Raw genomic sequence first — 26,685 nt, 5'->3', positions numbered from 1 at the left:
AATGTAAAATAATTTTACACAATCATCATTCAATTACATGATAACTTTATTGACTTTAGAATAACCATATTAAAAGAATAGTTTCATATGGGTTTTATATTTGCAATATAAATATAGAGAGAAAAAAGGAGTATTTTAAAACTATATAAATACGGAGTACTTTAAAACTATTTTTTAAAAGGTAATATATATTTGCTCATCTTTTTTTAAAAAACACTTATTTAAAAAATACAGAGTATCTTAAAACTTTTTTTTAATATAAATATATGTTTCTAAACTATTTTATTTTATTTTTTATTTCGAAAAATTATATTTGTAAATAAATAATAGTCTCGTAAAGGACACGGTTTAAAAAAGAAAAAGAAACGTCTCATACGGATTCGGGACGACATCGAAATTATTGACTGTTAAATGACATGGAAATGACTCAGCGATAAAGACATGGCGTAGATTTGCAAGGGAGAGTTAGGGCCTTTCGTTTACATGTTAGTTGAATAGTTGCTGCCATTTTTATTTTTTATAAAAAAAATCAGCAATAGTTTTAAGATATTAAGTATAATTATTTTCTATTTAATATTTTTAATAAAGTAGTGGAATTTTTTTAGGAGTATTTATAAAATAAATATAACATAGAGCGGTGATATTTAATATTTTTGAGCATATTCCTTGGAATACTTTAGGAAATCAAAAACTAAATGTAAATAGAGAGAAAGTAAATATGTTATTTCACTGTTTTTTTTGGTTATATTTATTATTAAATATTTTATTTCCATTTTATAATAACTAAAGGAAATTTGACTCACATTTAAAAATATAATTACTAATAAAATAATGAAATATTTTAAATTTTGTGGCACATTTTAGTTCATCAATAAAGGAAATTTCTCTCTTTCTCTCTCTCTTTTTTACAAAAGAATGTCTCTCTTGATCATTTATTTTTATCTATAAAATTCAAATTGTCAACTTGCTTAATGAATCACAGTACATATTTACTTGGATCAATATATACAATGAATAATTTATAATTACTATATATATATATATAAATAAATGTTGAGGATAAAATTAAACAAGGGAAAGTAATTGACTGAATTCCAAGTATCATTATTACTCGAATAAATAACTAATTTTCCATCTGGAGCGCATTTTATATAATCCCTGGCATTACGCATTCTTCACGAGTCTCCGATTATTTGCGCATAAGAAAAAGAAGACAAGAAAACCTTATATATCAGCGAAGCGATCGGAAAAAGCGTAATTTCCTTGCTCTTTCCTTCCTTTAACTCATGCAATAATAATTTCCCCTAATTTCATCATTTCTCTTCCAATTAACTTCGATCCTCATTTTATCTCTCTATTTAATCGCAACTCTCTCTCGTAGATTTGCGCAGTGTACTGAAAATCAATCAATCGGAAGCTTCTCTGCAATGGCGTCTCGGAAAGCGATCGGTTTCGTCGGTTTGGATGAGTTGAGCTTGGAGATGGCGGCGAAGGCTATTCGCCATGGCTACGATGTGCAAGCTTTCGAGGTTCGTTTTTCTCTTCCTTTAGAAAATTCTGATTCTGATACATGCATATACGAATATACGATCTCTCTCGAATAGGAGTAATACACCACTCAGCTTCTGTTTTGCGGCTTAGATAAGGAACGTGATTGTTTGCGCGCTGTTATTTCGCATGTTCTGTGATTCGGAGAATTTTATTCGTCGGATGAAAATCCAATGGTGCAGTTTTAAATGCGTGGTTTACGAGATAAATATAATATGTCACTTTCATTTACTACATTCATGGTTCCTTTGTTTAGATGAAAAAAGAAAATTAAAATTTGAATTGATAACAAAATGAAAAAAAGATTAAAAAAATTATTTTTATTTTTAAAAGTCAATTTATTCTTTTATTTTCTTTTCAATTAAATAAAAAAAATTCATAAATCATATTTTTTTTTTTCTCTCCTATCAAAGGAATCAACGTCCTCATAAGATAAAATGCGTGGTTTACGTAGTGATCGCAGACTGCACATAATACGGATCTGATCATGTACAGTAATTACTTTTAAAAGTATCCGACCATAGAAATAGAGGAGGGAGTTTGGTGGGTATGATTTTGATAGGAAATAAGTTGGCAAATTGAGCACAGGGTCTCTCTAGAAATTTATTTTAGGGGGCTGTTTTAAAACTTTTTGTAAGGAGTCTGTTTTTTTTAAGGGAACTCGCCAATGGAATTGGTGATTTGAACACGTGACAGTATCTGGTGGACTCATTGTAAATGGCAAAATATTGTTCGTGTGACAGGTCCCGTCATCGTAACGGTGAAATGATTTTTTATGAATTTTTTTTTTAACTTCAAAGGGGTATAATTTTTCGGAATGTCCGATCCATAATATGTCAAAAATGTTCGAAATTAAATGGAGAATCCCCAGAATTTCGTGGCCCGTTTGAGGTCCATAATATGTCAAAATGCTTGAAATTGAATGAAGAATCCCCTGACAAATTCCCAAAGAGGATTTGGTCAATTCATTTTTCCAAAAAACGCCTCGCTCAAAAATAGGATTTAAGATTAAAAAAATGGGTGGTTGAATCTTAAATCCATTTTTTGGAAAAAATGAAATGACCAAATCTCAAGGGATTCTTCATTCAATTTCGAGAATTTTAACATATTATGAGCATCAAACAAACATTCCTATCAAAAGTTATACCCATTTGAAGTTAAAAAAAATTCCGCAAAAAAACATTTCGCCATTACGAATGACGGGATCCACCACGTGGACAGTGTCTCGCCATCTCCACTGGCTAGTCCAAAAAAAGTTTGGAAACAATCCCCTTTTAAGAATAAATTTATAAAAGAAGCCTGATTTGATCAATTTGTCAAATAAGTTATCAACGTGGCCTGAAACATTAAAGTTTCAATTTTATTCAAACTAAATAACTTTATATTATTCCTTCCATCATTGTTGTGTTAGAAAATGTATACCTTTATATATTATAGAATAGATTTTTTTTATAAAATTTAATTACAATATACAGATAGTGCAAAGTTTTTGCTGTGTCATGTATTATAAGATTATTTTTTATAATAATTTCTTTAAAAGTTATATTTTGAATGATTTTTAGTTAGTTAATAGTATAAAAATAAAAAAATCTATACAACGACGATATATAATTTTCATCTGAAGAAGCAAAATATACCATTAATAAAACGAAAGCCACATGGGCTGACTCTTCATAGCCAACAATATATAAAAATTAAATTCTTTTCTATAATAAATCCTTTCCAAAACTATATTTGAATTAATTTTTTTCTTTTAAAAAATATTCAAAGATAATCTTAAACTGGTATTTGAGTTTATACATTGCATACAGCAATTTTTTTATATAATTGAAATTATAATATTTTTATTTTATAAATTATATTATAATTAAATTTTATAATAAATAATTTTAGAATATATAAATTACCTTTTGAATTTATAATAAATAATTTAAATTATATTATCTTTAATTAATGATATTTTAAAAAAAATTATTGTAAATTAATTTAGAAGAAAATATAAAAATAATTTATTTTATTTATTATATTTCTTGATATCTTAAATGAATATGTTTAATTTAAATTTTAATTGGAAAAAAATAAAATACTGACAAAATCTTTTTCTAAAATTACATATTTTTAAAATATAAGAACAAAATTGCATGTTGAACAAAATAAGTACTGAAAATTGTGTTTAAGCTTTTTTTTAGTCCAACGTTAATATCCCATGGTGATACATGGCGTGGAGGCAACTATTTAAAATTTGAAGACAACTTTCTTTTGAGTAAATACTTCATAATAAATTGAAAATATAACTAATTTTTACATTTTCAATTACTAATTAGATAAGGTTTCATTACTATTTTAATTTTCTGATTTATTTTTTAGGTTGAATCTGATTTTCTTACTTAAGGTTCAATTTGGTTCTTATTTTATTTGTTAGATTCAATTTGTTCCTTTTGTTTACTTAAGGTTCAATTTGGTCCTTATTTTATTTGTTAGATTCAATTTATTCCTTTTGTTTTTAAAATTTTTAATTAAGTCTTTTATTTTTTTAAAATAGGTTTAATTTGATTCCATTTTTCTTCCATTAACTTCAAACATTTTCAAAAGATGAGTTCAAACTTAGTTTTAAACGGGAACCAAACCTGTATGCGCGCAAGGGCTATGAATGAAAGTACAATAGCATGAACCAACCTGTGGCCTTCTTTGTATACTTTACTCGATCTCGGCAGTTAATCCAACCCTCATTCTCACCAATCTAAACTTTGAGGGAAGTGATCCTTGATTTGCTTCATAAAATATTTGATGAAATGCATTTGAAAATGGAAATGTCCGTGAGAGGGAAAGAAGTGTTTGAGGTCTGTGATATTTTGAAATTTATAAAATTGAATATATAATTAAATTTTTGTTGGGTAATTAATGCTCTCACAAGTAAAACCACCACACTCACAAAATATCGTGAGAACACAATAAAAATTACGCCATAAGAAAAATAATAACAAGTACAAGAGTTTAATGTAGTTCGACACCTCTTATCTACATCCACGGAACCGTCTCAAAAAATATTTCACTATCACAAGAATGATTATAAGATTGTAATCCACTCCAAATAGTATATCACTCTACAAACCCGAATACTACACTCAATTATTACAAGCAATGATAATACTCTCACATAAAGACATTTTTTTTCCTCAACAAAATGACTTTGTTTCACAATCTCCCTTCTCACACACTTTCTCCTTATGTGTTGTTTCTCCATTAAATCTCTTCTCTATTTATAAAGAAAATTGTCACCAACTATAATAAATAAGTTCTCTTGAAAGTTGAAATAAAAATGACTTCCAATGCATTAATTCAACTAAGATTCATCTAGTAAAATGTAATCTTTCACTTTGCATTTAAGTCATATAAATCTTAGTGATAAAAATTCAATTCCCAATATGCATACATCTTAACTTTTGACTTGAAACTTTACAATTCTCCCCTTCAAGTCAAAAGAGAAATATACTTCGATCAATTTGAAAGCGAAGAAACTTCCCCTCCAACGGAAGTATCTCCCAACACTTCTACAACATTAGAAAACTTCATTTTCTTCTTCACTTTCCTATCATAGTTCCTCTTTAAGGCTTTTTCATTCAAATAGAAAAGGTTACCTTTATTTTTTTGTTCTCGCAACATAAGTGTCTCCCTTTGTACACCTTGCATTCCCTCTTTGAACCAACATATTTGTACCTTCGTGATGTCTTCTCCCCCATCTTGAACCTTTGTGTGCTCCCAGCCAGAGCTCTGATACCACTGTTGGGTAATCAACACTCTCACAACTAAAATTATCCACACTCACAAAAGATCATGAGAACACAACAAAAATTACATAGTAGGAAAAATAATAACAAATACAAGAATTTAACGTGGTTCGACACCTCTTGCCTACATCCACGGAATCGTCTCAAAAAATATTTTACTATCACAAAAATGATTACAAGATTGTAATCCACCCCAAATAGTGTATCATTCTACAAACTCAAGTACCTCACTCAGTGGTTATAAAAAATAATAACACTCTCACACAAAAATATTTTTCTCTCAACACAGTGACTTTGTTTTACAATCTTTCTTCTCACACACTCTCTCCACATTTGTTGTTTCTCCACTAAATCTCTTATTTATTTATAATGAAAATTATCAACAACTATAATAAATAAGTTCTATTAGAAGTTGAAACAAAAATAACTTCCAATGCATTTATTCAATTAAAGTTCATATAGTAAAATACAATTTTTCACTTTGCATTTGAGCTACCTAAACCTTAGTGATAAAAATTCAATTTCTAATATGCATGTATCTTATCTTTTAGCTTGAAACTCTACAATTTTGAATTGTTGTTTAAAGGATGGAAAAATTAATTTTAGGACTTTGAGTTGAACACCCAACAAGTCAACAACTAATTTGGCATAAGTGGCCAAGGTAGTAATTTAAGTTATGCTTCAATTTATGAGTCTACTTAAAATAGATCCTTGTCAACAAAAAGAAACAGTTAAATATGTTAACAGAAAAATAAGCTGCACTCACATATGTGGGATTTTCCAACAAATTATATCAACACATACGCATTTGAACGTATTATCATAAATGATAATACATTGACATTTCTTGTGCAATTTTTTTTCTTTTTGATGATTTTCTTCCCCCAGTTTTCACCAATATGCACATATCGTCTTTAAACAAACCATGATACAGAAGTATAAATTTGTCTGAATGAAAACAGATCTACAAATTAATCCCTGTTAAAAATATTCAAATACTAACTTCCATTGATTTATTGATCAGGTTAACACAAAACTTCTCTTGATTCACAGCATTAATGGGAATGCTGTCAAGAATATGTTAAAATGTGATACCACAAATGTAATTGCCATTTAGCAAAAAATGAGTTATTGTCGGGCATGAAATGTTGACATGCTAACTTGTGGCAATGAATCAGACATCCTTTATGATTATTTCCTCCCATTTGTTATTGCATCTTCTGTTATTAGGATTTTACAGCAATCTATGTTTGCTTTTAATTTGTTCAGCAACAACCAAGCCTTATGACACTAAGTGAGTTTGCTTTTAAATTGTACAATTGAAATAAATTGTTCTGTAGATAAATGATCCCGTCATTGAAGAACTCGTAAAGCTTGGAGGAGTTAAATGTCCAAGCCCTTCGGAAGCAGGGAGAGGTAAATTAATATTTCAGCTTATGGTTGACTGTTTCATAAACTATAGTTCTTTGCTCTGGTTTGTTGTAGCAACCCATAAAAATGAGTTAAAATAGATATAATATGTGATATTATTCAAAATTTAAAATTTATGTACTTTTGAAATCTTAAAATCAAACGTTGGTTGTAAGTTTTTCTTTTCTTCCCTTAACTGGAGGCATAAAGCCAAAATTACGCTAAAGGAATGCTAATAACAGAGATAACCATACATTCTTCTTCTAATATGCGCTAATACCTTATCGTGGGATACTAAAAATATTATGCACAGAACTCATACTGCTAGCTTGATGGGGAAAGCCAGTCTGCTAGCCAGTTTTCTTCATGCAGCGTATGCGTGAAGTTAAGGGTCCAAATTATATACTTTTGAAATCTTAAAATCAAACGTTGGTTATAAATTGTAGCATTAAAATTCAAAAGTATCGTTTGAGCGATTGGGCAGCACCTGTCATCAATTGCAAGCTAAAATTTTTCCACTGTAGAAAGAATATTTGATTTATGCATGGCCATAACCTACAAAAGCTGAAGCTTGTATGATGGACCAGTTGGGGAATTTCCAAGTAAACACTTGGGCAAAATGCTTAATTCCTACTTTTATAAACTTAGCAGGTATATTGAATTCAACTTGAGTATTTTGAACTTCCTTCTGATGAACATGTATCAGTAACAATCTGCTTTGCCATATTTCATGTTACTTGGAGTTCAACTTTCTTTGTTTCACATAACTTTGCAGTTAATAACAATAGGTCATATAGAGAAAGATATTTCATCAATTTATTATTAGTATTTTTAAATGTTGTTTGTCATTATTTTCTCTCAGAAAATAGGAATGGAATGATGTTGTCATTCTAACTGTTGCACCGGTGTTATCTAATACATTGACTCTACAGTTTACGTAAATTACACTGTTACATGATTTTCCTGATGCATATATTTTTCTATCTCCCTTGCAGATGTATCAGCTTTAGTTGTCCTGATATCTCACGTTGATCAAACTAATCATCTTATTTTTGGGGAGAAGGGTGCTTTGAAAGGTCTCTATGGAGCTTTTTGGCATTAAACAATATTTACTTCCAAGGATTTTGGTTCATGTAAAGAATATTCATTTTTGGGTTATGCAGATCTAAAATCAGACACAGTTCTTATTCTCCGTTCGAACATATTACCATCATTTCTCCAAAAACTGGAAAAGGATCTGGCAGGTAACAGATGCCTTGATATTTTTGGCTTTATATGATGCTTGATTCTTTGTAAAAAGGAGTTCCAAACAAATTATTTTTTATTCTCCCACTTTCAGAAGGTAGAACTAACCCCTTGATCCTAGGAGCAGTTGTAATGTAGTTGATCATTAGCGGATACGAAGCTGTCACCTTTTTCTTGTGTCATAGATGACATTATCCTAGAGAATCTTTATTATGAACAAAGTAAAATAACCTTAAAAGGTGGTCTCTGGTTTGAAATGTATGCATACAGCATGTTTACGACAGGGTAAGTACCTGTATAACAACTTCCAAATATGGTTGTTAAGCCCATGCACTGGATTATTTAATTTAAAATTTTCAGTTTGTTAAGTTATACTGAGTCCTGCGCTTGTTTTCCTCCTTTTATAATCACAGCATCCCTTAAATATGTGGTTGTGGATATCATTGGTCACTTTTAACCAAAAAAGAAAGGAAATGTCACTTTTCAGTCTAGGCAACTACTGGCATAGCAGAAAAAAAAAAGTCCCAGCAGTTTGTTGCAGGAGCACATTGCTTTAGTTGATAAATAAATCATGCAATTTTTTTATGGAAGCTCCTTATCTGTGACGGTGACTATAAGTTGACGTCGGACTCAAAAGTTATTCATACAGACTTGTAATAAGTTTCCATGTTTGTTTTTGTGGCATATTCTACCCGTCCCCTATTGCATAAGTAAGAGTGGCAACTATTATTTCATTTACTTTTGGTAATGGAGTTTTTCTTTCATCTATCAACAATATTCATTGTGTACTCGATCTACAAATATTCTAGAATGATATCTTCAAGGTTTTGTTTTGGGGGGAATTTAGTGATAGGGTTATACTGCCCAAAATTAACCATATTTGTTTATCATGTAGAAATTCACAAAATAGCTTATGTTGTTGATGCATATGTCTCTTATGGGAGATCCGATGATTTGAATGAAAAAGTCACTGTAAGTTATAGTCATCATATTATTTTATATTTATAATTTCTTGCGTAAGAAACATGTTGCATTGACTATACTTAGCTAGTATATGTTGTATTGACTATTGTTACTTAAACATTTAGATTGCATCATCAGGAAGACTAGATGCCATTGCAAGAGCACGGCCTATTCTTTCCGGTAATTATTTTAGATCTATTGAGTTACATAGTTCTTGACCATTTTTATTTAAATGTTAATTTATTGTTGCCTTTTGATGACAGCAATGTGTGAAAAGCTCTTCACTTTTGAGGGTGAAATTGGTGGTGGCAGGTTTACTCCGGTCTTGCTCTTTCGCAACCTAATTTTACCATTACATAAATTTCTTTAACTGCATCAGTTTTATTTGACCATGCCTTGCTTTTCTTTCCTTCCCACGAAATGTAAAAATACATGTTTATTAATTAAAATTATAATCGTAAGATACTTTATATTGGCCATCCCTATCAGAAGTTACAGTTTTAGGCTGCTGTGTTCTGTTGGATGTGTTAGATTTATTAAATTTATTACCCTTTTCCATTGCAGTAAGGTTAAAATGGTTACTGTGATGCTGGAAGGCATTCATTTTATTAATGCAGTGGAGGCTCTCTCTCTTGGTGCCAAAATTGGAATTCATCCATGGATAATCTATGATATAATTTCCAATGCTGCTGGAAATTCATGGTATGTGTTTAGTCAACATGAAACAGCTAAACTCTACAGTAAAAATGCCAACACATACGTACTCTTGTGGATGCTTTGGGCTACATTTATTTACTTTTTGTTTGAAAAAGAAAAATTTTACAAGGCAGGAAGGCTGCCTATAAAATATTTTCAAAATGAGGCTTACTGCTATCACAACTTTTCTTTGTTGTCTATAAACCCAAATGTTCTTTTTGTTTTGCGCTGAATTCCAACAATAAAAACGTGCTATCTACTATTCAATGTAAATATAAATGTTTTTTTATTTAAATGATGCCCCCTCCCCCTCTATAACTGGAAGGTGGAAATAATTTCATCTATTTTGTAGGGCGTTCAAGAATTATGTTCCTCTTTTGTTGAAGGGAGAAGTTAATCATCAAATTCTGAACACTTTTGTTGAGGAGTTGGTAAGATCAATAGAGATCTGAGGCAGTTATATATTTCACTGCATTTGGGCTTGTTAAATGGTTATATCAAAACAGAAGTAGTATGCCATTGTTTGATTAATTATACTTTTATTGTAGAAACCACAGTTGTGGACTTATAAAATATTTTCTTATGACCTCACAAAGAGGAAAATTTCAAATGGAAACAATCTTTTCAGATGGTTTCTTCTGGCTAAAATTGCTTTTATTTGCCTCACCAGAGGAAAATTTTCAAATGGAAACTATCCATTCAGATTTTTTCATCTGGTTAAATTCTGTTTCCTTTCAATTCAACTGATATCATGTTGATTGTAGTCTTTGCATGTTCTCATGTCAATCCTTTAAACACAATGTAGTCCTTATCAGTCGGAAGTTGTTTATTTGTTTTTTGTTGGAAAAGAGTCGATATTTATTAACATGATTCTTGTTTTCAAAATTGACATTTTTCTTGCATCATAGCAACTTTGTGCGTGTGTGCACATAAAGCACTGCTATTCTTGTTGTTTTCATTTTCGTTTATTTTATTCTTTTTCAAACACTATAATGATGATGGAATTTGCTTTGTTCAAGGAAATCATTTTGAATATGGCCAAGTCACTTACTTTTCCACTTCCAATTTTGGCTGCTACTCATCTACAACTTATTCATGGTACAGAACTTGGTAAACTATACAACACATCAAAATTCAATAAACTCATTTCAGCTTACGTAATTTAGAAAATTCTTTTTTCAGGAGTTTCACTTGTTGGTAGCGAAGATGATCTTACAGCAATAATCAAGGTTAATTGATGGACATCTGTTTGAGCAGTTTCATTCAGTAGTTGTTTTTTGTTTTAGAAGATGTAGTGTTTTTCTTTTAACACAATTTTTTCTTCATCCTTATGACAGGTTTGGGAAAAGGTTTATGGGGTTAAAATTTCAGATGCTGCAAATGCTGATGTGTATAACCCTGAGCAATTGGCATCTGAATTTACTACTGATTCCAAGAGTGGGAGAAGGGTTGGTTTTATTGGCCTTGGAGCTATGGGATTTGGCATGGCAACTCATTTACTGAGTTCAAAATTCTGCGTTGTTGGTTTTGATGTAATCTCCCCAAATCTTAAGCTATATTGCATTAAACAAATAACAAATTTGCTAGGAAATCTGATGATAGTATCTTAATAATGAGTTGGTTACATGCAGAATCGGTTGTATATCTGTGTATGGTCTAGAATGTGGATGTTAGTTTGTTCCAGCAAAGCTCAAACTATTACTTGAATATCATGGTAGGAAGTTGAAATGTATAACCATCTTTTCATTTTTTTTTTGTTTCTAGGTGTATAAACCAACTCTAACGCGATTTTCAAATGCTGGTGGCTTGATTGGAAATTCTCCAGCTGAAGTGAGTAAAGGTAAATTGATATGTACTATGTACCCATAAATATATTGATACTTACATATTGTATTCAATGCTATACAGAATATAAATGTACTCATATTTAGTCTGATTAGTCAAACAATTCCCTCAATTTCTATAATACAGTTGATATAAGCTGCCCACATTAAAAATAATGGAGAAACAGATAAGGAATATGATAAAACAAAACTTCAACAGTTTAGGTATTAGAACTAAGCAATTATGCAAGGTCTTAGAAAAATGAAGGGATTTTAATGGAGGGGATGGATTTTGATTAGATATTATGTTTGGTTGAGAGGAGGGAAGGGGAGGTGGTCATTTTCTTGTAGGGGAGTAAAAATTAGACGATGAGGGAATTTCCTCCCCTCCTAAAAATTGAACCAAACAACCAAAGTTTTAAAAAATCCCTGCCCTCCTCTCCATTTCCCTCCAACCAAACACTACGTGAATGATCCTTTCTGGTGTAATCAGTTGGGCACATGAGCAGAAGAGCAGCCCTGCCTTCTATATTGAACCCATTTACTTCATATTCTCTTTATATGCTATGTTTTTTTTTATATATATATAAGATTACTTGCTAGATTCCTACATCAAGAAATCATTCACATATTATTGCTTCCAGATGCTGATGTTCTCATAATTATGGTCACGAATGAAGCTCAAGCAGAAAGTGTGCTATATGGAGAATATGGTGCAGTTTCAGGTGTATATAATGTCTTAATTACCCATATTATAATGTGTCTTTTTAACTGTACTGATCCTTTTTTTCTGCACCATGTAGCTCTTCCACCAGGAGCAACTATTATTCTCTCTTCTACTGTTTCTCCTGCATATGTGAGTCAGCTGGAGCACAGATTGCACAGTATGTTACTCCTCCAGTGAGATGGTTATCTGATCTGTATTTAGTATCTGAATTTCTTTCTTCCTTTCCTTTTTTATGGAAGTGCAAATTGAACTTTGGGCTTGTCAATTTGCTACTTTTGTAATGTGACTTAAATTTTAACAAGTGAATTATGTGCCAAACAAATACAAGGAAAACTAGATCACAAAGATGATTAGCCTAGTTATAAATTCTACAAATAGTTAACTTAAGGCAAACTTGCATATTTTATTAATTGGGTAAAAGTTTCTGGCCAAGCAAGAGAATTACAGCATGTTATGTTTTAAAAATCTTCAAGAGATAAAAGCCATCTTCTATGTTACTGGTGTCATGCAAAATGGATAAATGCACACAATTAGATAAATATAAAGTTCATTTTGCTTCCATTTTTCTAAAATAAGAAAACAACTTTTTGTCCTGTTTGGCCTTCTAGATCTTAAGGAAATATTTTTGTGCCTGAAGAGTTTATGGATATACTTTCCTAGTTATGATCTTAATCTGAAATTTGAATACTTAACAATCAAGTTAGCTTGATGAATTTTTAGTAAATGACTAATGTCAACTCCCATAGTCCCACTTGTGCATGCCCTGATGAGCCATTCAATATAAAAATGAACAGCAATAGACTGCTTCAATCATCCCAGTATGACACACAAATTAATTTTGTTATATAAATCATAAATTAAAACTTCAGCATTGGACAATTCTCTTACCTAAAACACGATTTACTGAATTTCTGTGTTGTGTCTATATTTTTGCATGATTTTATGTACTTGACTAGGAATTTATTGCTAACTCTTAAAGCTCTTTAGGCAATTAGTTTGAGTGTCACAAATGTGGTACTTTTTCTCCCATCAGATATCTTTATTTTTAAGAGCTGGTCAGATATAATATTAGTTTAAATGTGCAAAATCCTTTTTGTTTTAGGATTATGGATGGTAAAAGGTTTCAATTCAAACATTTACATGAAATTGAATGGAAAAATTTCATAATCAAAACCATAAAATTCATTCATTCAACTCATTTAAACTATTTCATACACGAAGAATGCCTGCTTACTAATTTCAGAAAACCACCTCAGACTGATGTGAAGACCATAAATCTTGATCACATATTGTGTATTTGCCTATACCTTCACTTTGCCATCATTCAGCAGCACAGCCCAGATCACTCATAGGAACTATCATGAGAAGTGTGTTTCCTCTGTAAAAGTTTGCACATGATATAAATTTTATATTTATAGAATGACTAAGAATTCAACATGGTATAGTTGATATGTTAATGTAATACTGAACCTTGGCCATGGTTTCCATTATGATGTTTGTAATGAATATTTTTTCTTCATCTTCAATGCTTTTTGGAGTTTATTCCACAGCATGCTTTTGAAGGATGTAGTTTGTAACCATTGACATGATAATAATGCAGATGAGGGTAAGAATTTGAAGTTGGTGGATGCCCCGGTTTCTGGTGGTGTTGTGAGGGCCTCAATGGGAACGCTTACGGTGTGAAATACATCTCTGGCTTTTATTGAAACTGCTTTTTAGATTTTGTGGACTGAGACACTGATGTAATGAATAATTCTCAGATAATGGCTTCAGGAACTGATGATGCTCTTAAGAGTGCTGGTTTAGTCTTAGCAGGTAATAAGTACTTATCATAGAAGTGAAAGATGTTAATTCTAATTTGAATTTACATTAGTTTCAGAAATAACTTTCTAGTTAATTTTCTTTGTAATCAGCCTTGAGTGAGAAACTTTATATTATCAAAGGTGGTTGTGGTGCTGGAAGGTATTTATTAATTTAAATCAATCAATGTTAATTCATTTTGTTCCTTTGACCAATACTGATATTTGTTCTTTATGCATGAAACAGGTAATGCAATGCTAATTCTGATTGAAAGTGACACTGAAATTGAGTGAATGTAGTAACATCAGTTCAAAAGAATGTATAATAACATCAATTCAATATTTATGTAGTGGTGTAAAGATGATTAACCAATTGCTTGCTGGAGTTCAGATTGCCTCAGCTGCTGAGGCAATTGCATTTGCAGCACGTTTGGGTCTGAATACAAGACTGCTGTTTGATTTTATTGCAACTAGTGGGGGAACTTCCTGGTATGTCTCTTCTATGAAGTGATCACTCTGCTCTTTCCTAAATTATGAGGTCACTTTTCTTTTTGTTTAACTTTTTGATCAATTTGTGGCGTTTGTAATCCATATTTTGAGGTTATGATTCTAGTGCTGTGTTTATGGCTATTTCAAAGGAATTTCCAACACAGATTGCTGTCTTTTTTTTGGAGGATTTTTTTATCCTCCTCCAGTTGTATTTTCTCTTCTTGCCTTCTTCTTTTATAAAACACATTCATAGATTTGAATAGAAAATGTTACTGCTAACCTTAAGAGAGGTCTTATGTTTTAGGATGTTTGAAAATCGTGGCCAACACATGATAGACAATGATTACACACCTTGTTCAGCACTAGATATCTTTGTGAAGGACTTGGTAAGAAATAGTCTATTCCCAGCCCTCTTCCCCCGGCTATTCAGCTGGGACATTGGGGGACACTTTATTTAAATGACGTTATAATATTAATTGATTAATTTTATTAATATCTATTTTCATGTACAGGGAATTGTTACTCGTGAATCATCTTCGTGGAAAGTTCCACTTCAGCTATCAACTATTGCTCACCAACTATATCTGGCAGGTGCTGTATATTACTTTGAATCTTAATGACGTATACAATCTTATGTTTCTCTTCACTTCAACCAGGCCATTACTATTGCTGATTTTAATTGAAAGAAGTGAAAAAAGATATTTGAATAAAACTCATTCTACTTTGGGGAAGGAATAGGAAGCCTTATATACTAATCTTAAAGAAGAAATGAAATGGGGGGGGGGGGCTGGGGCTGGATGAACTTGTCCATTTGATGGACAAAGGATGGTGCATGTAGGATCTTTTATTCATGATCTTATTTTCGAATGACCGTCTTATTACTTAAACTGAGATCCTGGTAGCACAAATGGTTGGACAACTTGCGGAGGTCTTTCTGCATATGATCCATCTCAGTATGTCAAATGATACATCTTTTCCAACATGTAAATACTGCAATTAATTTGAGTTGTTTGTAGGATGTCTTGAGTTCAAATGATCATGTTGTTATGGTGCCACAAAATAGAAAAATTAAATAGTAGGAGTTAACTATATATATTTTTCAGCAAATGATACATAATAAAAATATGAAAAAAGGGCTTTGTTGGGATAATTGTTTGCTCAAACTTGTTGCTGTACAGGTTCTGCTGCTGGTTGGGGACGGATTGATGATGCTGGTGTGGTCAAGGTATGAACAACTAATGTCAGTTCATAGAACCTCAAGATTTTAATTTTTTTCTGATATCATGAAATCCAATTAGAATGCAATTAACACAATAAAATAACAAATTTAGGCTTTGCCATCTTAACAAGCTTCTTGAAAGTAATGCACGTCCACCTATCTGGGGCTGAAATTTAACTTATTAGAAAAATGGGAATGACAAGGATGAACTTTAGCTCAAGGGGAGAGGATTATCCAAGTTATATTGGTTATTAGGAGTATTTTGACCATACTCCTAGCTAATGGGGGACATCTTAATACTATGTTATGATCTAAACATTATTTGCTTGTGGCGCATGTTTGGTGGTTTTGAGAAAACATTTTTGGATAACATAATAGATGTTAAACATATGCTTCTGTTAGGAACCCAGAATTGAAATGATGAAGAAAAGAATTTTTTTTACTGAATAATATGAAAAGAACAGAAAATAGGAGAGAAAACTCTCCTCCAAGGGTTTTCTCTTCAAAAAGGATTTCTTCCTTCACAAAAAGCTAATGCTCAATCTACAAATGATAAGATCCCCCTCTCTCCTATCCTTCTTCCCCTATTTATATCTAATAAACCCCTTAACTAATAATCAATATCCTAACTGTAGTAATTAACTCCCCCTTCCTCATAGTCCTAACAGCTTATTTGGCAACACAGAAAACTGGACACTTCTTTGGGTTTGATCTTTACAATTTTCCGATCCAACACCTTTTCTTTCCTTTGGTCTTTTATCTTTGACCTCCTTTCTCTTTGTTATCCATTGACCCTGGAAGTTGGAGGGCAGTTCTCCCTTTACCAGCTCTCAATTTTCCATGTAGCAGCCTATATATAGGAATAGGAAGCTCTAGTTACTACTAAACATTAAACTATATAAGGTTTAAGTTTGGGTTCATGGTATTAGTAATAATATGAGTACTCTGCAGAACTTGCTGGTAGAAGGATATCATTATATTCTAATGTTGTTTGTCTATTTGGTGATACCTTATTTTCCCCCTCCTTTGCTTGTTTAACTCCCATTCACTAATCATCAGCAATGACAGTCATCAGTTATAAATGTTGGAAGTCTCACATAGCCTGCCTCAACTCTTGAGGTGCAACTTGTATATCTGTTGGACAACTTCACTAATGTCAATTGGTTTTAAGATAAAATCTAACAACTATTTTGTGTTCCTACTCTAAACATTAAAATCTGAAATTTCATAATTTAGTCAAGAAAATAAAAACATTAGAATATACTCTTCTCCTCCTTATCTCAAGATTCTAGAATCCTTATTTACATATGATCAAAATTTGTTCAATGATAAACACAATGACTGGACTGGAAATACTTAGGAGGCTGTATCAACTTTTGCACAGGTTTATGAGATGCTAACTGGCGTTAGAGTTGAGGGAAAACTCCAGGCTCAAAGGAAAGATGTCATGTTACAATCTCTTCCACCCGAGTGGCCCCAAGATCATGTTCTTGATATACAAACCCTAAAAGAAAGCAATTCAAAAATTTTAGTTGTTTTGGATGACGATCCGACAGGAACACAAACTGTTCATGATATTGAGGTATTAACAGAATGGTAAGTTTATTTCATTTTCTTTGATTATTTCTAATTTCTCGGCAGAATCAATGCAAATCATGTTTCATACAGTACTATCTCAAACCAAAGTACCAAAGCACTGGTTTTTCTTTTAATTAGTGCTATTTTTAGTCAATTTCTCATTTAATAATAATTTTTCATCATGAGATTGGAATTGAAAGCAAGATCTTCCTGAAGAAAATCTCAAGTTACATGTTTCCCTGCAGGACCATTGAGTCGCTGATTGAGCAGTTTAGAAAAAGTCCAAAATGCTTTTTCATTTTAACAAATTCCAGGTCACTGAGTTCTGGCAAGGTAAAAATCTTAACCCACATGCACCAACGAATCCAGGAATTTTTATCCAGTTAAACAGGAAAATACACTGCTATTTTGTAAGAAATCCAATTATAACCATGGATGAAATTTTGAATAACTCGATTTAAAGGTAAAGTAGGCCACAAGTGTATGAGTTACAAATAGGAGGGGGGTCAAATTTTATTTATTTTATTTGTAATATTTTTAAAGAAAAAGTTAATATCTTTTAATTAATTACTTTAATGATATTCTTTGTTTGGCCACTACAATTAAATTAAATTAATTACTTTAATGATGCTATTTGTATTTGGCCACAACAATTAAATCAACCTAGCTCCACCATTTGTCCCATTGTTGCCCTGCAAATGGAAAAGCAAGCTATTGAAGTACAAAGAAAAAGTGTCTTCATTAGTGACATGCAATATTTGAGCTGGATAAAGTTTTGAACTGTAATAGAGGCAGCACTTTAATTATAAGTACCATACCATAAATCACCTAACAAACTGGAGTTCAAGCTACTGGATATTTCATCAAATTCTATCAAGTTCATAAGTTTACGGTTGATCTTTGGCAGGCCAGTGCATTGATAAAAGAGATTTGCAGAAATCTGGACGCTGCAGCAAAATCAGTTGACAACATTGACTATACTGTAGTTTTGAGGGGAGATTCAACTTTACGTGGCCATTTTCCTGAGGCAAGGATGATGTTTTAGCACAATAAGCATATTTTGATCAACAATATTGACACTCTTCAATTTTCTAAGTGACACTAAATTTTTGTGTACAGGAAGCAGATGCTGTTGTTTCAGTATTGGGTGAAATGGATGCATGGATACTTTGTCCCTTTTTCCTTCAAGGAGGTCGTTACACTATTGAAGACATACACTATGTTGATGATTCTGATACGTATGTCTTTACACTCATGATCTAGCTATAAGGAATTATGAATGGATACAAAATTAGAGTCTTGTGTGTTTAACTTTTTGTCTGCAGGCTTGTTCCTGCAGGGGACACTGAGTTTGCCAAAGATGCTTCCTTTGGCTACAAATCTTCAAACCTGCGTGATGTAAAACTTCTAATCCCTTTATTGCCTAAATCAATGTAATTTTTTATTTTTCATAATTTGGACAAATTGTTAATTTTGAGATGCTTTTTATCCAAATATAGTGGGTAGAGGAAAAAACAGATGGCCAAATACTTGGAAGTAGTGTTGCATCTATTTCTATCCAACTTTTGAGGAAAGGTGGTCCAGATGCAGTTTGTCAGCATCTATGCAGTTTGCAGAAGGTATACAAATAAGAGATATAGTTAATGCATCTTAGTTTGTACATTTTTAAGTTCTAAGAAGAGAACATGTGGCTTTACTTTATCTAGGTAAGAAATTACAAATACGAAGGTATATTCAATCCACTCACCATGATTGTGTCTATTATATTAAGCAGGGGTCAATATGCATAGTTAATGCAGCTAGTGAAAGAGACATGACTGTATTTTCACTTGGAATGATCAAGGCAAAACTTTCTTCTCCTTCATGCTTTTTTTGTCCCTTTTTGCTTGTTTGTTACTAATGCAAATGTTCTTGGACTGTTTTGTCTTATTAACAGGCAGAATTGATGGGAAAACGTTTCTTGTGTCGCACTGCTGCTAGTTTTGTTTCTGCCCTTATGGGAATCATCTCTAAGCCTCCAATATTGCCAAATGATATTGGAATAGCTAGAGAAAGGAATGGTGGTTTGATAGTTGTGGGATCATATGTTCCAAAAACAACAAAGCAGGTGAGAAATGAAATTAAGATTGAAATCTAATCTCTCAAGCATGCCCATTTTCTCATTTAGGCTTATGCTTGTAAGTTGTAATCCACAGGTTGAAGAGCTCAAATTACAGTGTGGTCAGTTCTTAAAAAGCATTGAGGTGATCAACATTCCAAATTTCTTTACAACATTTTTCATTGTTAATTGTTAATTCTCTCATGAAAAGAATGATAAAGAAAGTTTGTTTAGCAAAGAGATTCAGTTTTTTGCCTAATACAATTTTTTTTCTTCAAATTTCATTTCATTTGCTAGTCTAATAGCGTTTTTTTTTTTTTTGGAATAGGTATCAGTTGAAAAACTTGCAATGAGTCCTATTGAGGAGATGGAGGAGGAAATCAGTAGAGCAGCTGAATTAGCAGATGTATATCTTAAAGCTCATAAAGATACTCTAATAATGACCAGCCGAAATCTCATAACTGGAAAAAGTTTGTCTTTCTCCTTTTGCTTGTTTTTCTTTTCTTTCCATCTCTTGCTAAGTTAGAGAGTAGAACTGTTTTAGCATTGAACATCAACTCATTGAAGTTCAAAGCGAAGTATATTGCATTTAAATGGGAGAAATATAATTTTATGTCCCTCAATCTAATCTTGCTATATTTATTTTCAAATGTGCAGCTGCCGCTGAGAGTTTGGACATTAACTTTAAAGTGAGCTCTGCTTTGGTGGAAATAGTGAAAAGAATAACTACAAAACCTCGCTATATAATTGCAAAGGTACTCCATGTTTAAAGGACCCAGTGAATGTGCACTTTGTTAGGATATGGGACGTGGTTATGTCTTTTTTCTATGGAAGGATATGGTAGAAATGTATGATAGAAATGATGGGAGTAGGAAGAGGATGAGTTTTCAGAAAATTGCCACCTTAACTTGAATTGTGCTTATTAGCTTCTTTTCTTACATTCCATGGCTTGCTACAACTTATGCCTTTATATAGGTTACATAGGTGATTTCTACACACTTCTATACTACTTAGTCCTAGAGTCTTCTAGACCCATCTATCATCTACCATCCATCTCTATAATGTTATAGGTGTTTTTATAAGATATTTTTCTACATCCATCACGAAGTTTCTACACACTACAACATCTCCATAGGTGTAGAACTCTCTAGATAATGGACCATCAATTATACATCTTCACTTTTCTAGATTAATCTTCAACACATTTTGATATGAAAAATGTGATATTTCCTTTGTTCTATTGTCCTTTCATTCATTTTATTTTTTTACAACTCACTACTTTATATGGGGTCAATATTGCATATATTACCATTTACCAACAAAGTCACATTGATCATAGCTTTTGGGGCTGATCATCCAGGCACTCCAGGGACACCTTTATCGACATCAATTTTTTAGCTATGTTTTATCATAATGTTGATTGACATGCGATATGTATTGTTAAGGAATAAGTTCATTAAAAAAATTTAGAGGCTGAGAAGTACAATTTGACACTTAGGTTTCAAAAACATTTTTTCTGTTTAATTTGTTACTAGAGATTTTATCGGAGGTAATATTTAAAAACTCTTTATTATGTATAAAAAAACTTCATTGCATTTTTCCTTCTCCATTTTACAAGTTAAATAAAAATAGTTTCGTGCAAATCATAGCCAAAAAACCCAGCCTCATATTCTTCCTTTTTGATTGTGTCCTGAGTTCTTAATCATACACTGAAAAATATAGTACCTTTTTTAGGGTGGTATTACGTCTTCAGATCTTGCTACAAAAGCCCTTGGTGCAAGATGTGCGAAAATAGTTGGTCAAGCACTTGCTGGTATTCCCTTGTGGCAATTAGGCCCTGAAAGTAGACACCCTGGAGTTCCTTACATTGTCTTCCCAGGTAATATTTTTGTAATTTTCAATTTTTCTTTTTCTTAATTACAGTTTCTAACCATATCTGAGTATCTGGTGCTGTAAAATCTATATCTTCCTTTATTCTTCAATATATTTCATCTTATCAAAGATATTTTGTTTCTGGTAGGTAATGTTGGTAACAGCACAGCATTGGCAGAAGTTGTAAAGTCCTGGACTAGTCCAATCAGACTTACATCAACAAAAGAAATTCTTAATGTAAGGATCATTTGGTTCATGGCTGTGCAACTGATTCTCTTTTAAATTTTAATACTGTTTTTCTTTGGCACAAAGAATGCAGAAAAGGGTGGATATGCTGTTGGAGCATTTAATGTATATAATTTGGAAGGAGTTGAGGCTGTTGTATCTGCTGCAGAGGAAGAACAAAGTCCTGCTATATTACAGGTCAGGAACAGTCAGGTCAAAATATTGATTTGTATGTATCCCTTTTCTTTATTGTGATAGCACAAAAACGAGGGGAGAAAAGTGGTTGTTGGAAAGCCGCCTTAATCGAGGACCCTCTAGCCCACCTTAATTGCAGCCTCAAGGATGGTTGTTTAGTCCAACATCGCCCAGAGATATGGCTTAAAAAGAGTTTATAAAGCTTGGGCAGTCGTCACTGTACAAGCCAGTTTTGTAGGATTGAGTTAAGTCCAAACTCACATTTTAAGAATGTCACAAAGCTCATCCTATATTGGGCTCACCTGTATGCCATGCTCCAGGCTGGAAGTCCTAAGCCTGTTGATGAGATTGGTGTAGAATCATAGTCCTAGAGTACTCCTCTAACTAGGGTCTCACATCCTCTCAAAGAAAAGGAAATTTTAATATTTTATAATTGCTCAAAAAGGTTTGAATAAGGCACCTAAAGTGTATTTATAAAAAAAGAATCTTTGATAAATCTTAAATAAATATAAAATCCTAGATAAATTCTAAATAAAGATAAAATGGTAATGCAATCAAAAATATTTTCCTAAAATATGAAATCCTAATTGTATAAAATTAAATTAGAAATCTCAAAATGATAGTATTTTTCTCTAAGAAAGTTTAACATATAAAGGCAAAATCCCTAAAAATAATGAAAGGTCTCTTTAATAAGAGGAAATGTAAATTTTCTAAAAATAGTTTAATAACCTAGTACAGTATTTCTTAAATATGCTTCTTCGTTTTGCATCAAAGAATTAAGAATCTACCAGACTGACAAACCTAGTTGCTAGAGGCTAAGATGGCCTGGCCTGGATGTCTATAACTGCAGAGTCTGAGAAAGCAATTTGATAGTGTGGCTGTTGGGATATGGGTCTAAAGGGATGGCTTCTGTTCCGTTTTCCTTACAATTTATCTGCTGCTTGCTGAGCACTAGTGACTAAAAGACTCTTCAAATCAAGATAGTCAAAGATATTTCTGTAATGCTGCTAGGCAAATCACATGATATACTGTTTAAGTTTTTTCACAATTTTCTCGAGTCTCTACTAATGCTTAGATTCTGTCCATTTTGCCTACAGATGCCTTATTGTGTTTTTTAGACTATCTTTTTCCTTTAGTTGCCTGTTTTTCTTATTTTTTGTGTGTTGTCTTCCCATCCTAGAAATTTGCATTGTAATATAAATTGAAAACAGGAATTTTAAAATTTTCGTTTGGTTCTCTAGCTGATATGTTGAAACTTGTTAAATTCATTTTCTCAGCCTTTCATTGTATAACTCCTCTAATCTCCATGATTAAACCAGTTTCAGAAAATAGTGGAAACCCGACTAATATTATTCACTATAACCAAAGTCCTTTGATTCATATTTTCTTATTTCATGAAGAGTTTTGGATTATTTGTAAAGCCATTATGCTACGTCTTGTTCTTGATTAATTGTTTCATATTACTTCCCTGTATATATGCATCATATTAAAAATGACTTTTTGAACGACTCAAAAGTCTATTATTTTGTATAAAAACTTTGCTTCCTCTAAAATTCTTATGATCTATCTTTACAATTTCAGATCCATCCAGGTGCCTTGAAGCAAGGAGGAATTCCCTTGGTTGCTTGTTGCATTTCTGCTGCAGAGCAAGCCAGTGTAAGTGGCATTATATTTTTAGAATTTAATGGAGATCTACAAAAAACAAAAATGCAAAATTCTCTGTCAATCTGGAACAAGATGTTTGATGACAATTAACAAAGTTAAGTTGTGAAATGATATAAATGATTTTTAATCTTGAAAACCTTAAAAAATTGTGACTTTGTGTTTACAATGTAACCAAAAGAAACTAGTATCGGTTAATAAAGAGGGTGTTGTATTGGAGCAATAGCTATTATCATAACATTAATAGCATGTTTTAGGTAAAAGGAAAGTTTGTTTTTTAAAGAATTGTTTTAGACTTTTAGTAACCCCCGGTGAATACTTACAATCAATACTTATGGGTGTGGAGAGCATAGAGGCCTGTATTTAGGTTTAATAACCAATTAACCACTAGTTAGAGTCTTTAGATTTCACTGCCTAAGCATTCATGTTTCATATGTGACAGGTTCCCATTACTGTTCACTTTGATCATGGAACTTCAAAGCAGGATCTTGTGGAAGCTCTTGACCTGGTAATTTGCATTTCAATCTCAAAAATGATGCAGCATCCATTTGTGGTTAGTTATTTCTCTGTTATCTCAGCTGCTATCTGAATGTAATGATTTCAGGGATTCAGTTCTGTGATGGTTGATGGCTCACATCTTTCTTTCAATGAAAATGCTGCATACACAAAATTCATAACATTACTGGCTCACCCAAAAAATATGTTGGTTGAAGCTGAGCTAGGAAGATTGTCAGGGACAGAAGATGATTTGACTGTAGAAGAATATGAAGCCAGACTAACAGATGTTACTATGGTTGCTATCTCTCCTCTGCACTACTCAAAATTTTCTTCTGTGCTTGTGCTAAATTCATTTATGCTTGTTGCATTAATTTCAGGCATCAAAATTCATTGATGAGACTGGCATAGATGCTTTGGCAGTGTGTATTGGTAACGTGCATGGAAAGTACCCTGCAAGTGGTCCAAATCTGAGATTTGATCTGCTTAAGGTGATAATACATTTCTGTTTGTATTCTTTATGCTTTTATTGGTAAATTCTTTCCCAAAAAAACAAAAATGAAAAGTCCAGACCTTAGCTGATTTTTGTGAATATAGCAAAAACCAGACTTTTAGGTTGAGTATTTCCAATTTAAGAACAACTAGTTAAAAATATTTGAAGATTGGTGTTCAGGAATATGGTGTAACCACTTATTTGTGTATATTTTCAGCATGTTTCTCACAATATTTGTGTGTGCTATTGTAAACACTTTTAAGGTTTGCATTGCGGTTGCATGTTCTAAATTTTGAGACATAAGCATTTTGAGAGTACTTATTTTGCATGGTCCTTTCAATATTCTTCAGCGGTTGCAGATAATATTTTAATTTAACCCATACTTAGGTTTTCTTTTCCATTGTGTAATTTCGACATTCTACCATGTTTAGGAGCTGCATGCTTTGAGCCTGAAGAAAGGAATTTTTCTGGTGCTTCATGGTGCATCTGGTTTGAGCAAAGAACTTGTTAAGGTACAGTTGTATAAATAATAGATTTTGGGAGTTGACTTTAAGTTTTTCTCCGTCAAAGTAACACAAACCTGTTATGAGCATTGAGCTCAAGGTACAGTTGTAATGCGTCTCAGATTTTCCAAGTTATCTTTTATATTCAACTTTTGATCCCTCAAAATAATATTTATTTGTGACCTGCAATGAATTCTTGTAGTTTTTGCACTTTATATTGCTAACCTCATAAGAGCTTCTTGATTCCTGACAGACGTGCATACATCTTGGTGTTAGAAAGTTCAATGTCAACACCGAGGTAAGAAAAGCATACATGGACTCCCTTGTTACCCCCAAGAACGATCTAGTTCATGTTATGGCCTCTGCAAAGGAAGCCATGAAAGTTGTGGTTGCAGAAAAGATGCATCTCTTTGGTTCAGCAGGAAGGGCATAATTCCTACAAATTTACTAGCTAGGATTATTGGTGACTATCAACTTCTTATTATTTTGCTATTATGTTGTCTTGTAGTAAGGAATATCACTGCCTCATGAATTCATTATTTCCTTCAGTTCAATAGATGGTTTCTGAATTTCTTATTTACTTGCCTTGTCCTTGAGGGCAAAGGTTTCCAACGGTAATTTTTATTTTGTAGAATCCCAAAATCCCCGTTACAGTTTTATGATCATTTTTTGAATAGATCCAATGAGTGTTTTTTTTAAAAAAAAAAATTTACCAAGGAGAGATGTGTGGAGATTAGAAAGATGAACTGATGAATGCAAACTGCCCCCTCCGTAATCGTCATTTCTACCAATGGTGGTTAAATCGCCATTTTTGTAAAATAATAAATCAATTTTAAGGTTTGACCTATGGTATATGAATTATAAAATAAATGCAGGAATCTCTTGACATTTTTTCATAATAAAAGTTTTGAATTAATTTTACTATAATTTTAAAGAAAATTTCAATAATGTGCCAAAACAATGTTACAACTTTACCATCTGTAACTAATTTTATGATTAAAAAAAGAAATGGTAAAATTCATTTCAACAATGTTTTTATTTGTAACAAATAAAATAATATGCGAAAACAAGTTACAACTTTACCATACGTAACAAATAAAAAAATTACTAACGTTATTTTTTATAAATTTTATCACTTGAATTTTATTGAAATGAAATTACAACATTGTGAATTGGTAAAAGGTGCAAAAAAAATTAAGAAAAACTCAGAAAAAACCTAAGTAATAAAATTCACAAAATAAAGATAGTTAAGTGATAAAATATATAATTAAGTCTATTTTTTTAAAAAATATCAATTGTATAAAAATAATTAATTATGTACAAGAATATTAATATAAATTGTATAATTAACATATACACAACCTAAAATGTTGGCTCACTTTTAAAATATCATACTTAAATAAAAGTAATTTTCTTAGCATTACAAGATTTAGAAGTGATGTCAAAAAAGAATTAGAAGTAAAACAACAACAATAATAATAATTGGTCATCTATTTGTATTTTAGGTGATTATTTATGTGTGAGAGTCATCTTATATCTAATCAAAAGAGTAATGCAATGAATAATCTAAGATGAGAATATTTCATGGTAATTATTTTATACGATGAAAAGAGGGTTGGATTTGATAAGTGCGGGTGGAGGAACTATAATTGGAGGAGGGAATTGTAGATTAGATGGAGCCAAAATGCATATGGAGAAGTAAAGAGTGAGTGGAGTTGGTGAGACTTTGGAGATAATGGGAAGAAGTAGGAAACTTATTTGAATAGGTTCTCAATTATTATAAGCAATAAAATTGATCTCTAATCTAAGCAATGATATATGTACTTTTGAGATAAAAGTATTTTAAATAATTATTTA

At 31.9% G+C, this 26,685-nt stretch overlaps 1 protein-coding gene across 3 annotated transcripts; it reads left to right on the top strand.

Moving 5' to 3' along the window:
* Positions 1 to 1,113: 1,113 nt before the first annotated feature.
* On the top strand, positions 1,114 to 25,504 carry LOC114418684. 3 transcript variants are annotated; one of them, XM_028384154.1, is made up of 43 exons: positions 1,114 to 1,254; positions 1,392 to 1,529; positions 6,677 to 6,752; positions 7,742 to 7,822; positions 7,910 to 7,990; positions 8,887 to 8,963; positions 9,080 to 9,134; positions 9,218 to 9,266; positions 9,519 to 9,656; positions 10,003 to 10,081; positions 10,670 to 10,748; positions 10,833 to 10,879; positions 10,988 to 11,182; positions 11,415 to 11,490; positions 12,118 to 12,198; positions 12,277 to 12,357; positions 13,801 to 13,877; positions 13,961 to 14,015; positions 14,114 to 14,162; positions 14,351 to 14,488; positions 14,793 to 14,874; positions 15,001 to 15,079; positions 15,667 to 15,713; positions 17,092 to 17,303; positions 17,531 to 17,618; positions 18,193 to 18,312; positions 18,405 to 18,523; positions 18,611 to 18,683; positions 18,785 to 18,904; positions 19,060 to 19,128; positions 19,222 to 19,392; positions 19,481 to 19,528; positions 19,712 to 19,853; positions 20,041 to 20,138; positions 21,118 to 21,262; positions 21,404 to 21,492; positions 21,568 to 21,678; positions 23,257 to 23,331; positions 23,780 to 23,845; positions 23,942 to 24,130; positions 24,213 to 24,323; positions 24,757 to 24,837; positions 25,082 to 25,504. In XM_028384154.1, exons 2-43 carry the CDS (start codon positions 1,428 to 1,430, stop codon positions 25,259 to 25,261), a joined length of 4,131 nt encoding a protein of 1,376 aa, XP_028239955.1. In that variant the 5' UTR covers positions 1,114 to 1,254; positions 1,392 to 1,427; the 3' UTR covers positions 25,262 to 25,504. The 3 variants fall into 3 exon arrangements, with proteins under 3 accessions (XP_028239955.1, XP_028239954.1, XP_028239956.1); XM_028384153.1 differs by having other exon boundaries at positions 1,130 to 1,254; positions 1,382 to 1,529; XM_028384155.1 differs by lacking the exons at positions 1,114 to 1,254; positions 1,392 to 1,529; positions 6,677 to 6,752; positions 7,742 to 7,822 and having other exon boundaries at positions 7,925 to 7,990; positions 9,218 to 9,276.
* Positions 25,505 to 26,685: the final 1,181 nt, after the last annotated feature.

The sequence above is a fragment of the Glycine soja genome, chromosome 7 (assembly GCF_004193775.1).
Source record: "Glycine soja cultivar W05 chromosome 7, ASM419377v2, whole genome shotgun sequence".
NCBI lineage: Eukaryota > Viridiplantae > Streptophyta > Magnoliopsida > Fabales > Fabaceae > Glycine > Glycine soja.
Note: the sequence above shows the minus strand (reverse complement) of the source record. Positions and strands in the feature narration are given on the sequence as shown.